Source organism: Nothobranchius furzeri, chromosome 13 (assembly GCF_043380555.1).
Source record: "Nothobranchius furzeri strain GRZ-AD chromosome 13, NfurGRZ-RIMD1, whole genome shotgun sequence".
Lineage (NCBI taxonomy): Eukaryota > Metazoa > Chordata > Actinopteri > Cyprinodontiformes > Nothobranchiidae > Nothobranchius > Nothobranchius furzeri.
This window is the reverse complement of record NC_091753.1, coordinates 45,001,703-45,017,093: the sequence shown is the minus strand read 5'-3', so window position 1 is coordinate 45,017,093 and position 15,391 is coordinate 45,001,703. Positions and strand designations below refer to the sequence as shown.

The 15,391-nt window shown below is 42.1% G+C and overlaps 1 protein-coding gene across 1 annotated transcript in view; it reads right to left on the bottom strand.

The window, feature by feature from the left end:
• maml2 (mastermind like transcriptional coactivator 2) overlaps positions 1-15,391 on the bottom strand; it is a 65,685-nt gene that overhangs the window by 10,944 nt on the left and 39,350 nt on the right. Inside the window, exon 2 of the mRNA XM_015951292.3 lies at positions 2,196-3,380. Within this exon, the coding sequence (XP_015806778.3) occupies positions 2,196-3,380 (1,185 nt within the window). The remainder of the gene's footprint in view (positions 1-2,195; positions 3,381-15,391) is intronic.

Below are 15,391 nucleotides of genomic sequence, written 5' to 3'. Positions count from 1 at the left end.
GTGCCTGATCTTGCTTCTAACTTGCAGTTGTTTCATTCCTGGCTCCAAACATCTGAAATTTTAAAGCCATTTTAATTTCCATCTGTTCAATAGGTTTCTCCAGCCAGGTATAAAATATAAAATCTGGACATAATCCCACATTCCAAGAGACCAACTTTACTCTAAAAAGTAAAAACCACACATTTTAACTGCACAGTTAAAATTTAATATCCACTTGTCTAGTGAGCTGTTCTAGACGTATCAATCAGGAAGGATGTGTTTGTCATTCCAACTTGTTTACTTCAATGTTTGTGTAACCCTCTCTTCTCCCCCTCCCCCAGTCGCTCCAGCGCTCGCCTTGATCTGCAGAGTTTATGAGAGCTCTCTTGTGTGGCTCACATTATCATTTCACACAAAGACAACTACAGATAGTGTTGGAGCAAAAAAAAAATTGAAAGAGAGGACAGTCTAAATCTCCCCAATCATAACAAATCAGTGATTCAACCTCCGGCACCAGGCTAAGCAGATTACTGTCATTTTCCACCACTTGTCCCTTGTAGCTAACAACCTCCAATTAGCAAATCCCGCTGTGCATATCTGTGCCCTGACAGGGAGCCTCCATGACAAGCAAAGAAATTAGAAGTCCTGCATGTTAATTTACCATGCTCTGGCAATCTGTGTCATCATCAAAAACACTTTCAGGGTAAATACATTTTGAATGGACTCACAAGTGCAATGGCACAGACATTAGAAGGAACAAAAAAATCACCCCACAAACAAACAGAATTACATTATGTCTCTTTGAAACAGCAGGGTGGCAGCTAGAAGAAAACTGAGGAAACCAGAGGGGGGAAGATTAAAGTGGCTTTAGCCGTGTGCCGTCTAACTACGTCTTAAGCAGAAAAAGGAATGTTTACTTCCTTTGTGTCTACATAGTTATAAAATATAAACGTCAAACAGAAGGCGTACTATTGTATTTTTACTTTACTAATGCTGGCTATCTCACTGAGATACTACAGATTGTGGTTATTACTATTAACTTAGTCCTGGCTCATTAAAACCGGCTACTGTAGTTTAAAAGATTTAAAAGCGACTCAAATGCTTACATTTGACTATCCAACCCAACGAGAATTCCCCCCAGTTCCCAGCATGCACTACAGCGGCAGTAGCTCAGGAGGTCGAGCTGGTTGTCCTGTAATCGGAAGGTTGTAGGTTCGATCCTAGCTCCCGCCAGAGAATGCTGCTGTTGTGTCCTTGGGCAAGACACAACCGGACTTGCCTGCTGGTGGTGGTCGGAGGAACCCTCAGAAGGCGCTATACAAATACAGGCCATTTTACAGGGTATCAGCTTAGCACACCAACCTAGCCTGAATGCTACCGCAACCTGCATTGAATTGTTGTCAATCCGTAAACATCAAGCTAACACTGTTGTAGCATTAGCAGGGGTGTGCTAGCATTGAGAGTGCCTGATCCCTGCCGGTTTTTGACATTTCCCTGCTTGAACACAGCACACCTGATTTAAAAGCAGCTCCAGCAGAACTGGATATAGGCTGAGGAAATAATTCAGCAGTTAGAACCAGGTGTGTATGTGCAGGAACACATCGAAAACATTACTTGTCCATTAGTGCTTCATGGCTATTTGCGTGCGTGGTATGAGGCGTGGCTTTTAGCTCCTTCGGGAAGGAAAGGGGAAGCTATAGCTGTTCAAATATCAAAATCTCCCTCTCTTTCCCCGTTTGTGTTGTTTGTCTCTTTTCTTCTTGCCTGTCCACTCAGATACATAAGTGAATGTGGTCTAACATGCCACAAACATTTCAAAAGGCTATGGCGCAACAGGAGGAACATCCCACATCCTTCTTGCTGTAGAGGAAAACTGCTCTGGCATATTATTGCACCCGGATCAACCATTCTGTTTGCTACTACTGCCAGGACAGGACAGATAAAAAATTATGAATAAAATTCATAATGTCCTCCTCCTGTCACACTACGGACCCCAGCTTTAACCGTGTTGCTTCTGGTAAAACCACAACGCTATATATTTGAATTAACCTAATAAAATCGAAATCTTTTTGCTATACAACTGCAGATTATTTGCCTTGAAAGATGGAAGGTCTATTAGGTGTCACATGAGGACAATCAACACCCAAGTCACAATTTTTGTTTAAGTTTTAACGTTTTGTCATGAAACGTGAATAAAGCGTGGACAGAGTTCTTACCGGAGGCTGCTGGGAAAGTCTAAATGGCAGCCCTGCAGAAACAGACTTAGGCTGCAGACAAAGACCTGCCGACGACGAGATCTGTTGGTTCTGGAAGTGGAGAGTGGAATGTTGCTGATTCTGGCCCGGTGGTTGAGACGCTTGCTGCTGCTCTGTCTTGCTCGCTGAGCCTGTCATGATTGAGATAGGCTGGCTGGAAGGATGGGCGGCTTTGGGGCTGAAGTGCAATGTTGGCTTGGTGCTGAGAGACTTCAAGTCCAGCTGATGGGACCCATTGTGGTCGTTGGACTTAAAGAGACAGTTGCTGAGACCTTTGTTATGGGACCCGACCCGATGCTGGTTAAGAGGGGGTGGGCTGGAGATCTTGGCTTTGGGGAAGGTGCTGGTGGTTGAGTGGGTGTTCATGGCTGGAGGCCAGCTGGTCATTCCCCCATGTGGGTTTTGTTGGTGGTGATGAAGAAGAGAAGTTGGCTGCTGCTGGTTAGCTGCCATCTGCTTTAGCTGCTGTGCGTGGGATATTTCAGGCCAGCACGGCATGGTTCTGGTGTGCCCTGCCTGGGTATTAGCTTTCTGTGATGTGTTGGTAGAAGAAGTGCTGGTCAGTGTGAAAGAGGGACCTGCAGAGGCCGGCCGAAGCTGCGACGAGCAGTCATGAGAATACCCAAAGTCTTGCGAGTGCTCCGTCTTTATTATCTTCTCCACTGGTGAGCATAAATTGGCAGCAGCCCCTGCTGAACTTGGCCGACCCAAGTCTAAACCAAAAGTATCATCCTGCTTCAGCATCTTCTCAAGCTCAAAATCATTGAGCGAGGGCACAGACTTGGTCAGTTCATCGAACAGATCCTGCAGCTCTGGATCAATCTGACCACCGCCTTCTTCTTTGAAGTCAAAATTCATCTCCGAGTTTGTTTGGCCACAAGACTGGCTCTCGATGGGCTCCTTTTTCATTTCTTTCAAAGTCACATTGAATATGTCTGACCCCAGTCCAGGAGGCATCCTCGAGATATTGATGTCTGAGGAGCTTTGCAAAGAACGGCCCAAATGGTCCAAACTGTGGTTCACACTGCCAGTGTCCACACGGACGCGTTTAATGTCCAATCCAGGGAAACCACGGGGAAGTTCATTCTGTTTTAGTGCGTGTCCTGCTGCATTTCCTACAATCTTCCTTCGCAGAGATCCATGAATCTGCAAAATACAACATGATAAAATTACACCTTTAAAACACAAACAAAAACCAGACCTGTATACCATTTCCTTACTTAATAGAATAGTGTATAAACTAAAATAATCCACAAAACTTCTGTTTAGTTTGAAAATCTTCAATGAGGCAGTAGAAATATGTTTTGATACAATGTAGTCTGAGTGCAGTGGATGGGATGAGAGGATAGTTAAGAATCTGATACAGTCTGCAGAGAGAAGAATAGCTTCTTTGTCTGTTTCCCTAATTTGCATATATTATGTTTTCCTCCATTGTGCTTCGCTAGATAGCAGAGCTTCTCGTATGTGGCCGAGATTCAGCTCAACATGCTGGTGCCGATATCTGATCTCCTTTATGGTCCTATGACTTCATTTACGTATGACTCACTAACTCCTCCGTGAGGCTGCAAAAATTTAACAGTGTGCATTTCATGTTACAAACTTTTTTAGAGCCTATGAGTCATTAACAACAGTTCATTGAAAAACAGTTTATCTGGCGGCAATCTCACACTGTTGTATGCACACAAAAAGGCTTATTGTGACATTATTTTATGTGTAGCCTGTATGGAAACCAAAGGGATCTGACCATGCACTCGCCTGAGTACAGAAGCAGTATCAGTGTGTGCTGTCTATTTCACTGTGGGAACAAATTTGAGTCATTTCCACCTGCTGGCAAACATTACATTAAGATGATTCACAGCCTGAGGGTTGGAGTGAATTCTGTACTTCCCTGTATTTCTTCCCTCTCCCTGTTAGTAATACCTCTGCTTGGACTACAGTTCAGTTACGTCTGCAGTAATTCTTATGGCTAGCCACATCAGTTACAGACTGGTGCCTAATTTCTGGTATTTAAAACCACTGTTGGTTTCTCATGCTGATAAACACTATTTATAGAATGCAATATCCCTTTATCGTCCAGCAGTGGAGAAAGTTAGGTGTGACAGCATCAATCACATTCACAACAAGAGAAAAGAAGAACAAAAATAAGGAAGTTAAGGCTGTTCATTTTCTAAAAACACACAAAAGCACAAAAGCAAGAAATGAAAAAATATTTCAATTGATTTACAACTTTTTTGCAATAAAAATTTTACTGTGTAAATACGATGCAAACACAGAGAAATGATTGACTACAAATACAAATACAACATTAAGTTTGGGCGGTATCCAAATTTTTATATCGTCAAACTTCCTCCACATTTTACCACGATGTACGTTATTACCCTGACTAAATAAAAATTATGATGTAATCCTCAAGTGGCATTACCAAACTGTTGGCTTGGACTTTCACCGTTCAGAAAATAAATACCGAAACACCAACACTGGAACAAAAACACACATATTAAAAACTATTATTTAAAAGATGGCTTATAAAAAAATTTAGCCAGAAAAACCAGCATGTTTAGATTAAAAAAAGTTCATTTTGTCTTTGTTGTAAATTAAAATTACTCAGTTTTCTTCTTTTGCAAGACAAACGTTTGCAGGTTTAAGGTACGAGTTAGACATCTTTAAAACCGCAAACTTTTGTCATACAACAAAATAAAATTAAGTAATTTTAACCAGCAGATTTACTTTTCCAGCTCAACATTGCATGTTATCGACTACTTTGCCTGCGGGGCTAAATTCAGCTCCGGCGCGCTCCTCTGGGCTAACAACGGGGCCTTGCCGTCACCTTTTTATTGCACAATTTACACATAGCCTTGTGTTTACCAGCTTGGAACCACAAACACTTCGAGTCTGCAGAAGTTGTGTTCTTTTTTTAAACCAAGTTAGTTGCAATCGACCATCTTTCTCCCATCTCTATGCGCCGTCACATGATGGCGTCATGTTTATAAACTTTATGGACCTTCTCCGAAAGTCGTCCAAAACATTTAAGTAAAAAGGAAAATTCAACCACACATCAATTTTACACATTAAATTACTTTTTTTTTTACATCTAATCCATATCTACTAAGTAGATTGTATTTTTTCATGATGGCATTGCCACAGATACCGTTGCTGTTTTCAAACACCGGCTGTATACGATATTACCATGATATCGCCAAAGTCTATACAACATAACTGTTTTGAATTTAATCTCAGAAGTCCATCATTTTTTCTCAGAATTCTGAATTTGGGTTAGGGTTAGATGGAAAGAAGGAAAGATGGAGCAGGAGATCGATAGGCGGATTGGTATTGCGTCTGCAGTGATGTGGGCATTGCACCGGTCTATCGTGAAAATATTAACTCTCGATTGGTTGATTCATATTTCAACCCTCATCTATGGTTACAAGATTCTGGAAGTGACCAAAAGAAAGAGATCACAGATACAAGCAGTCTGAGCTCTCCCTTAAGAGGTAGGGAGCGAAGCTCAGTCATCCAGGAGGGGCTTGGAGTAGATCTGCTGCTCCTCCACTGCTACCTTGGATTACTGGACGAAAATGGATGGGTGGATGATGGATATTATATTTTAAATACGGAATATCGACCACTAATTGTTCACCAATCAGGTTAATAATGAGCATTGCTCTGGTCAGAGAACTACTTCCTGTCTCTAGACACTCCTCTCTCCTTCAGTGACAACACCTGTTATATGGTCAGTCCTGTTGATAAATAACCAAAGCATCGTAAGATCCCCTTTAGCTCATTCCGTTGTTCGCTGTAATAGGGAGGATAAAATACCTTGTGCTAGTTTAAAACCAGTTACGGAGATTAAACTGCCTACTGCAGTCTGCCTCCACTCAAACATGAAATTCAGACGGGCTCACTGGACAGTGCAGTTCAGACAAAGCGGATTCAGTCAGGGCCATTTCCATCAAAGTTATAATAATAAGGTGAACAATTTATAGCGTTTCATATTTGGCGGTATAGCTTTCTTCCAGCCCCTCCCTCCCCTTCGTTGTATAAAGTAAAATGCCTGAAGGCAGAGAAAGCAGCAGCAAAAGAACCCAGACTACAGAACAGAGCAGCATCGGTCACAAACATGACATTCATTAAGTCAGACAGTCTGGAAACAAGGAGTTGGAATGGAAGTGGGCAGCAAAGCAGCCTGAAGATGAAGCAGTGCAGGACAGAGTCAGCAACAGTTTAATATGCAGCATTGAAACAGCTGATGTGTAATGGTACTGAGATTATCTGGTGTACAGATCTGAGCTAACTGTTGCTTAAAGGTCAACTTAACTCACTGTTTTAATGAATGCCTTGTAAGTCGTTCTCTGGGACAAAAGAAATCAGTTGTCGCTAGTTTGAGGATGAAAACTGACTCTGGACTTAAATTTGATGCTCACATCAACTCGGTGATCTGGTCCAGTTTCTTTCATCTGAGTCGCCTTTCAAAAATCAAGCCTACGCTGTCGAGAGCCCACCTGGAGCAGGTACTCTCTATATGCAGGGCTGTGTCAGTCATCACTGCGTCATCTACAGGTTGTGCAGAACAGCGCAGCCAGGTTTCTGACTGAGACCAGGAAGTGGTAACACATCAGTCTGGTTCTGGCCTCCTTGCACTGGCTTCGGGTGTGTTATCGTTCTTGCTTTAAACTTATGGATTTTCCTCCATCACTCTGGAACCAGTTGCCACCCTCAGTTAGGCTGTCCCCATCTCCGCCGGTTTTTAAGAGTAGCCTGAAAACCCAGTTCTTCCGCTTGGCGTTCCCTGTACGTGTTTGAGGTCGGCCCTCTTTTATGTTGAGTTTATTCCCTGTTTTTATTGGTCACTTAATCCCTTGTTTTATCCATTTGTTTCTACGTGAATGTTTTACCCTCTTTGCACTATTTTAAATGCTTTTATTATCTATTTATTCATTGTGGTTTACATTTCTTATATACTGTGTACATCCTGGTCTTGGAGGATCGGTATCCTGCATGTTTTAGTTTGAACTCTGTTTCAACACATCTGATTTCAATCAGCAGCTAATTACCAGGCTTCTGCAGAGCCTGAAGAGCTGCTGCACAGGTGTTTCAACCACTGAATCAAGTCTGTTGGAGCAGAAAAAACACAAAACCTGCTGGATACCGGCCCTCCAGGACCAGGATTGGGGACCCCTGGTGTACAACGCCTTGGGCTCCCTGATAGGGTCGCAGAAGGCGCTTTATAAATAAAGCTTTGAATTGAATTGAATTGAGAAAATAAGCTCAGGTGTGCCAGTTTGATGAGACAGAAGTCGGCCAGAGGAGGAAGGGACAGCAGACGACAGGATTTCTGGTCTTCTTTCCTGATATCCAGACATCTGGCCTCAGATTGGCTAACAGAAACACAACTTTACCACTGACTCTGTTTAATTTGCAACATTGATGTTTTATCTCCACAAATAACAAGTCTGAAGCAGTGCTGTTGTGTTGTGGAGTTGCTAATGCTAACAGTTAGCTTTTACTAGATTAAACGCTAAGCCAACAACAGCCTTCCCCGTCATGAGCAAAGATGGATGAGTCTATGAATGCTAAGTGACGTAGATCTGTCAGGCTTTTCTGAACAGAGCGTTTTTCTGTCTATGTTCTACCTGAAGCTGATGCAGGAGATGGGGCATGAGAATTTTTCATTTACAGCCTGCATGTTAAACTCAGAGTTACTGATCTGGACCTGATCTCTGGCTGCACCAAAAGCACTACGCTTTACTGCTTTTTGCTTTTACACTCGTAAATAAAAATAGGTGATCAGCACATTTGATCAGTTCTTTCAGATCTATGCTTATTAAAATAGCATAACACAAATATATAATGCAACAGTGTACATCCTAAAATATAATGTACACTTTTATGTTTATTTTTATGTTATATGGAATGCAATCACTGGCAAAAATATAAATGATCTTTTGGCAAAAACATAAACCTGTAAGCTTTTTCCTTACAAACTTTCTTGTTAATTGGGAATGTGACTTAATGCTTGTACTAACTTGATACAAAGAGACCTTGAAACTATTTAAATTGCAAATACACGGCACTACAACGGCAAGTCAGTCATACGATTTTTAATGATCATGATCAACCCGACTACTCATTGCTGAATTTGGCCGTTTTTGCAGATGTAAACAACCCCTCTGGTGTGTTTGCTCATTCCACAGGGCTCTTTCAGAAGACAGACAAGAGAACCGCTCATAGTTCAAGGCTCCGTCTGTGAACACACGTCATAAATAATGGAAAAGACAGTGCATGTGTTGCAAAAGCCACCGCGAAACCGGGCTGCTTCGCTCCCGCTTTCAAAACGTAGTCTTGTCAAAAGTGAATCGTTATGTAAAATAAGAGGATGCATCAACTTTGTGCAGATGGGATTTTCTGGCGGTTAGAAAACTGTTGTGTGTGTGTTAAAACCATCTGTTAGAAAAGATATTTTTCCAGAAAAAAGGACAGTCTTGTTCACACAACTCTCAGAAGCAGCGGCCTCCTGCCGTCGCTGGCCTGACATCCTCACGAATGATCTCAAAGTGAACTGAAAATAGACTTTTTTGATTAACATTTAATGAGCTCAGATGCTCTGAATCACTTTGAAAGTGACTCCTGCTACACCAGAGGCTTTAACATACGCATTATGTACTGATAGTCTTATTATAAAGAATATTAGGGCACACGTCTTTTCTCTCACAGTTAATTGCCTCAGTCTTGATAAAACAGTACATGAGTGGCTGTTTATGATTTTTTTTTTCATTTCCCCCCATTTCTTTGACACCATTGAAGGAGAGAGGAGGATTTACGGTTTTGGACGTAACCTTTTCAAGCAGCGGCATTAAAGAACACGACCTTGAGCGTGTCAAAGGAGATGATCTATTCATGGGAGCTGGAAGGCCGGGTGCTGGTGTGTCAAGCTGAGCAGCGTGGTGATGCTGAGCACAGTGGATGGGGCTCCGGGTGAGGTGTCACAGGGACACAACACCAGACCTCTTGGTATCATCTGTCAGTCCACTGGCACAGCCTTCAGATACAAGCATGGAGGTTTGGGAGTATTTGCAGGTCTTGAATCATTGGTTGGGTGTTTGAGTGGCTCAACAAAAACAGCTGAGTTCACCAGCCTTTATCGTTTCACCAGAACCCCGATGCATGTTGCAATCGTCTCCTGAGACAACCGGAGACCTCCCCCTCTGCATCTGACATGAAAAAAAAAAAAAAACTCAAAGGAAAACAAGTATTGTGTTCCTAGGGAGACATAACATTTATGCAGGTCTGCAGGTTGCACACTGTTGCATGAGGATACTTTTAGCTCATTCATTGCCAGAAAAGAAACAAGAGCCCCCCTAGACCAGTGTCAGAGATCAGCTATCATACAAAATTCTTCCACTCGGAGAAATGTGCAGAGCTCACTTAAATTCTGAAATTTCTTCTTTCTTTCTCTGAAGCTGGAAACCATCGTTTTCTAGCCAAAAAGTATCCCAGATAAAGTTTATTTTCTGAATTATTTAGAGGCTGTGGCTAAAGCTGCAGGATGTTCATTCACAAAGCAATTTAGAGCCTAATCAGGTCAGGGGTGTTCGATTCTCTATGGTTCGTTTTACCCAGCACTGCATAGAGATGGATACAAAATGGTTTTAATCAAATAAAAATGTCTCAAACTTATCATAACTTTGCCTGTGTGGCTCTTTTCAATGAAGGACATCATCTTTGGCTTTAAATAACACAAACATGAATAATCTCATTACAGTATAATAAAGGTTGTTCACAAGTACATTGTGGTAAAACAAGTAAATATAGCTAAACGACTCACAAAAGACAAAAACATATAATTGCAAATATTTGCATTTAAGGAGCAAGTCACCCCTAAATCAACTTAATTTTGCAGATAAGCTTTATACATGATGGTGTGTAGTCAATAATTTGGCACTTAGTTAAAATTAAAATATTCTGCCTAAAACTGTTAGTGTTTATGTATTTAGCAGACGCTTTTGACCAAAGCGACTTACAAGTGATAATCAGCATGTTGCCCTGCCATGTTAGTCTTGAGTCATCTTCAGGTAAAAACTCTGCACTACACTTGAATTTAAATCTGCCATTGCTATTGGCTATGAGGTACCCTATGATGTTAGCTGGTACCATATGATGTCACAATTCGCTGTGAGCCTGTGTGTGTGTGTGTGTGTGTGTGTGTGTGTGTGTGTGTGTGTGTGTGTGTGTGTATTTGTTAGCAGCTCCGCCCTCTCAAACTTCCAGACAAAGCCTCCTTGTGGCAAATTTTTCAAACGTGAAATGGGAGTGGAGTTTGATTCTGGTAGGGGTTACTTGCTCTTCAACAAGTTTCTGCAAATACTTTGCTACAACACTACAGTTCTATTAAAACGTATTTAGTCATAAAGATAACCTCAGTAAATAAAAAAAATGCTGTTTACAAATGATCATTTCTTTTATTAAGGGGGAAAAGGACTTTCAAGCCAACCAGGCTTTCTGTGAAAAAGTAATGAACCCCTAAATTTAGCAACTGGCTTGAACGAACTTCTTGCAATAACAATCATCAAGCATTTACAGTAACTTGGAGTGGGTCTCTGACATCACAGTGGAGGAATTTTAACTCTTCTCTGCAGAATTTTTGTAGTTGAGCTTCATTAGTGCCAAGTTCAAGGTCAAAGATCAGACATTCTTCAGGATTATCTGACAGAGAACAGAATCCATGACTCCATCGATTACAGGAAGTTGTCCAGGTTGTGATGCAGCTCCAGACCATCACACTACCATGTTGGTTTGATGTTCTTAATCTAAAATGTAATGTTAGTTTTAAAGCTGCAATAGAATTTTTTTGAAAACATGTCAGCTCAGTCCGAAAGCAACTACTGGACCATCTGGTTGTCCGTCTCACCGAACCACCACATGTCCACACTTCCCTTGGTCCTCTGTTCATTAGGCACTTGCAATTTTGCAACAGAACACCACTGGTGAGAGAGGCTCTTCGCTCAATTATACCAATGCCAAAAATTAAAAAAAAACATTCAAAGTCACGTGAAAAAAAGATGTTTGGACCGACTGGTGTTTAGCGCTCTCTGCGCAGGGACTGAACCTGACGAGAAGGGTCAGGGTTAGGGTGACCGTGTGTGTAAAAGCTAGCTTATTTTGTAAATTTGCAATTGCAGCTTCAACATTGTGACAAGAAACACACCTTCCAAAATGTTCCCGTTAACTCATCAGTCCACAGAATATTTTCTCTAAAGTCTTGGGGATCATCAGGATGGTTTTCGGTAAATGACGAGCAGGGTTTTCTTGCCTGGGGAATCTTTTGCCTACTCTGACCTTAATTTTAACCAACTGGACGTTGCTAATGAGTATTATTCTCTTATTTCATTATTTAACAAGGTGAAATAGGAATGGGTTGGTTTATGAAATCATTTGTGAATCAAATTTTGTATTTACTCTGGTTATCTTTGTCTGCTAATAGGGGGGGGGGGGGGGGACTATGAGGGTGACGACTTTTCTACACAATTTCAAGCTGATAAACGAGTTGACAATTTTAATGTCTTGTTTCGAACTCTTTCCACACAAATGTACTGCCATCTCACATTGGTGCAACCACTTCTGGAGCTATCCACAAAAACCGCAATTAATCGGTTTCTGTAGGGCATGTGCCACAACGTTGCACAGGGAGGTGTGAGCAGAAGTTCATGCTTCTCTATTAAAGCTGGTGTGTATTGGGACGAAGCAGCACACTGCAGAGGTGGGCTACTTTCAACTCATCAGCACTTTGCATCCCCACACTTCCTGACACAGTTGTATTAGATTGAGGCTGCCCTCCAGAGAGCAGGCAGGAGAGCAAGATGAGCAGTAGCAGGAGAAAAAGAAGGGTATAACAGCCTCTGGGAAACAGTAAAAATGATGAGCTCTTTTGAAGAAAAATCAACCATTGTTTACTGAAAATAGAATTTATTTTTAATGGTTAATGATTGTTTATTCCACAGGGAGACTTGATATTTTTAAAAGATGCAACTTAAATATTAAAAACCTTTATTGTAATCATTCCTGCAGCTAAAAATGACCTACAAGTGTTATGAGATGCAGCCTTTATGACACCTTCAACAAAAGGTAAATGGAGAAGGTGAAAGCAAATTCTTGGGACAGTCAAAAATAACTATAAAAATGTAAAACATCAATTTTCCTGTTCTTTATCAAGGTAGGCCGTGTGGATCGTCTCCACTGAGTATATTTTCCTGTCAGATGCAATGATTAGACTATTGGCTGTGACTCTGACAGGGCATTAAGGCAGCACCAGCCATGCAGGCTTCAGCACTGCAGACATACCACAGGTCACCAACATCGCAGTGACAGGCTGTCACATCACATCACCCATGGCCATGTGGCTCACAGAGCTCCTGACACTGCTGTCGCCGCTCATCTGCATGTCATTCTTAACCACAGAGACATTTACTGAGCAGGGCTGAGGGCTTCCCGGATCCACCAACAATCCGGTGCAACACGCCGGAGCTTCCAGCAAAAGGGATTCCTTCAGTAAGTAATGTAAAGCCAGGAACTGCAGTGCTTTCCTGAAACTTAGATAAAGCAAACATTTATTCAACTGTTGCATCTTTAGCCTTGTTAGCTAGTTTTCTTCTCTCCATAAAATGTCACATCTTCATTATTATGTAGTAAATGCAAAAGAAAGGCAACAAACCAGCCATAAGCTCACACTGGTCTGCAGAAAACCACGTAGGGCCCGTCTGTCAACTTCATTACAGACAATGGTGCTGCCACAGATCAAAGGGTTTAATGTAATGGTCCGACAAGCTTAAATTATCACTGGTTCAGCGCCAGAGCCTGGAACACCCTTAAGCCACATTTTAAGGGCTTCATGCTGGGCAGCAAAAATGAAAGAACGTGAAGAATCTATCCCAATGTCATGTTTCCTTTTAGCTGGTGTATCGCACTCTGAATGCCGGAGACAAGAAATAGTTTTCACCCAGGGAAACTGCTTGAAGGCGTATAAGTGTGGACAATAAATCTAATCATTAAAATAATCTTAACAGCCAAGGCTTAAACCAGCAAAAACATCTTTTTTGTTATTATTTCTGTGCTGTACTTAAAAAGTAGTGGATCAAACAAACACATTTAGATTTTAATCTTAATAATTCAACCTTTGGAAAAAGCTTAAATTATTAAAGCTAAAGAATGTAAGTAACCAAGTAAGATACGTTACTCAAGCCCGGAACACACTGTGCATTTTTTGGCCATCCTAGGCAAATCCCTTGTCGTGAAAAGAATCATGACAAAAAATGGCGGCTGCCTAGTGTGACGGGCTCTGCGACAGTTTATCGAGCACTCTCACAACCAAAGTCGGCCTCCAACAGTCTTCAAGCACTGCTTGAAATCCTACGACTCCCGTCTGCAATCGACCAATGAAAATACACCCATTGACAAGACCATAATACAAGGGTGAAATTAGCAACATTAGCGTTAGCGGAAGCTACACACAGGAACATGTGGACCAATTCTTTTTGGAGTTCGGTCCAGAGTCTAATAAAAGAAGTGTTAATGTCAGCGCTTTTTACTCTTTTCAGCTTTGTTCTGGTTAGCCGGCGGCTTTTACCGACGTACGCTTTTCAGGGGGTTCGCTCGTGAAATTAGCATGTGCTGCTGGAGCAAGACGTTGTGCACTTTGGCTCACTGAAGTCTTGCAAAGTACAGCGCACCACCTTTCTGGAGTTCTCATGGTGTGAAATGAGAACTTGTGTGCGACAGCCGAAAAACGCAGTGTGGTCCGGGCTTTAGCAATGCAAATAACTAAGTAATGTAAGTAAGGTTATTAACTTACGGTAAGTAACTAAACGAGTAAAGTAAGGAAATCTTAATTTTATGTCAGAATTTTAAACCAAGACCATCCAGTGGTAAATGGCCTGTATTTGATTCAGTGCCTTCTAGAGTCCTGGAACCCCCCCCCCCCCCCCCCCCCAAGGCCCTTTACAACACAGTCATTCACACCCTGGCGGTGATGAGCTACATTGTAGCCACAGCAGCCCTGGGGCACACTGACAGAGGCGAGTCTGCCGTACACAGGCGCCACCGGTCCCTCCGACCACCACCAGCAGGAAAGGTGGGTTAAGTGTCTTGCCCAAGGACATGACGACAGCGACAGACTGAGCGAGGCTTTAGAACTCTGTTGATGCTCCTCGTGCCTCTCAGCTACTATAGCTAAAAACCTTTAACAATTTTCAGTATCTGTATAATTTGACAGCTATGAGCCAAGTTGTGTTTTCTTAGCTTGGTGGGATGTGGCGGCCATTTTTAATTGAATTAATTGGATCACTCTTAGATTTAAATCCACTGAAGAGCTTCTGTGAGTTTCATGAGCTATGTGGTAACAGTTCAGACTTTTAAGCATGCTGAACAGACACAAATCACTTTTACGGAGAAAAAAGTAATAAATCAGGACAAACACACCTTTTTTTTTCCAGCAACTGTCCAGCACAAGACCAACCTCCGGTCATGCCACAGGAAAAGGGCCATAAGTAGGGAACAAGTTGCCTTCCTGTTTTCAAAGACGATTCCTATGGCATGCAGAACTGTTTCCTGCTCGCTCGGCTCAACTCGCCATCTAAAACATCTGGCTGCTCTTCAGCATGCAGCTGTAGCCCGACGCGAGCCAACGCGGCCACTTCTCGGTTGAGCAACACAGTCCTGAGCCATTCCAGTCATTACTCAGACCACAACAAAGCAAAGGCGGCATGTAGCTTTATTGTCCAATGCGAGGAATGCCAGCAGTGTGCCTCATTCAGATTCTAGAGTTTGCTCTGATTAGATCATTTCAAATATTTTCCTTAAAGCCTTTTCTTTTGCCTCGTTTGTTCTTTTACGCCACTATTTGGATTGGGAATTCCTTGATGCACCATTTGAAGTGCAGCGACTGCATTTCCTAAACAGGAAGCAATATTTGTCAATATCTGATGTGGCCCCTGCAAAGTGCTCTTCAGCAGCGTTGCTGTGGTAATTTCCTCGAGAAACAAGGATCCATTTTATATCCCGTGGGAAACCTGGGCTGAGTGGTTAACGCTGTGCTAATGCTGTTTCCCTCAGCCAGGTCTTCATAAGCCTCATGCTTTTAGAGGGTGGTGTGTGTGTGTGTGTGTGTG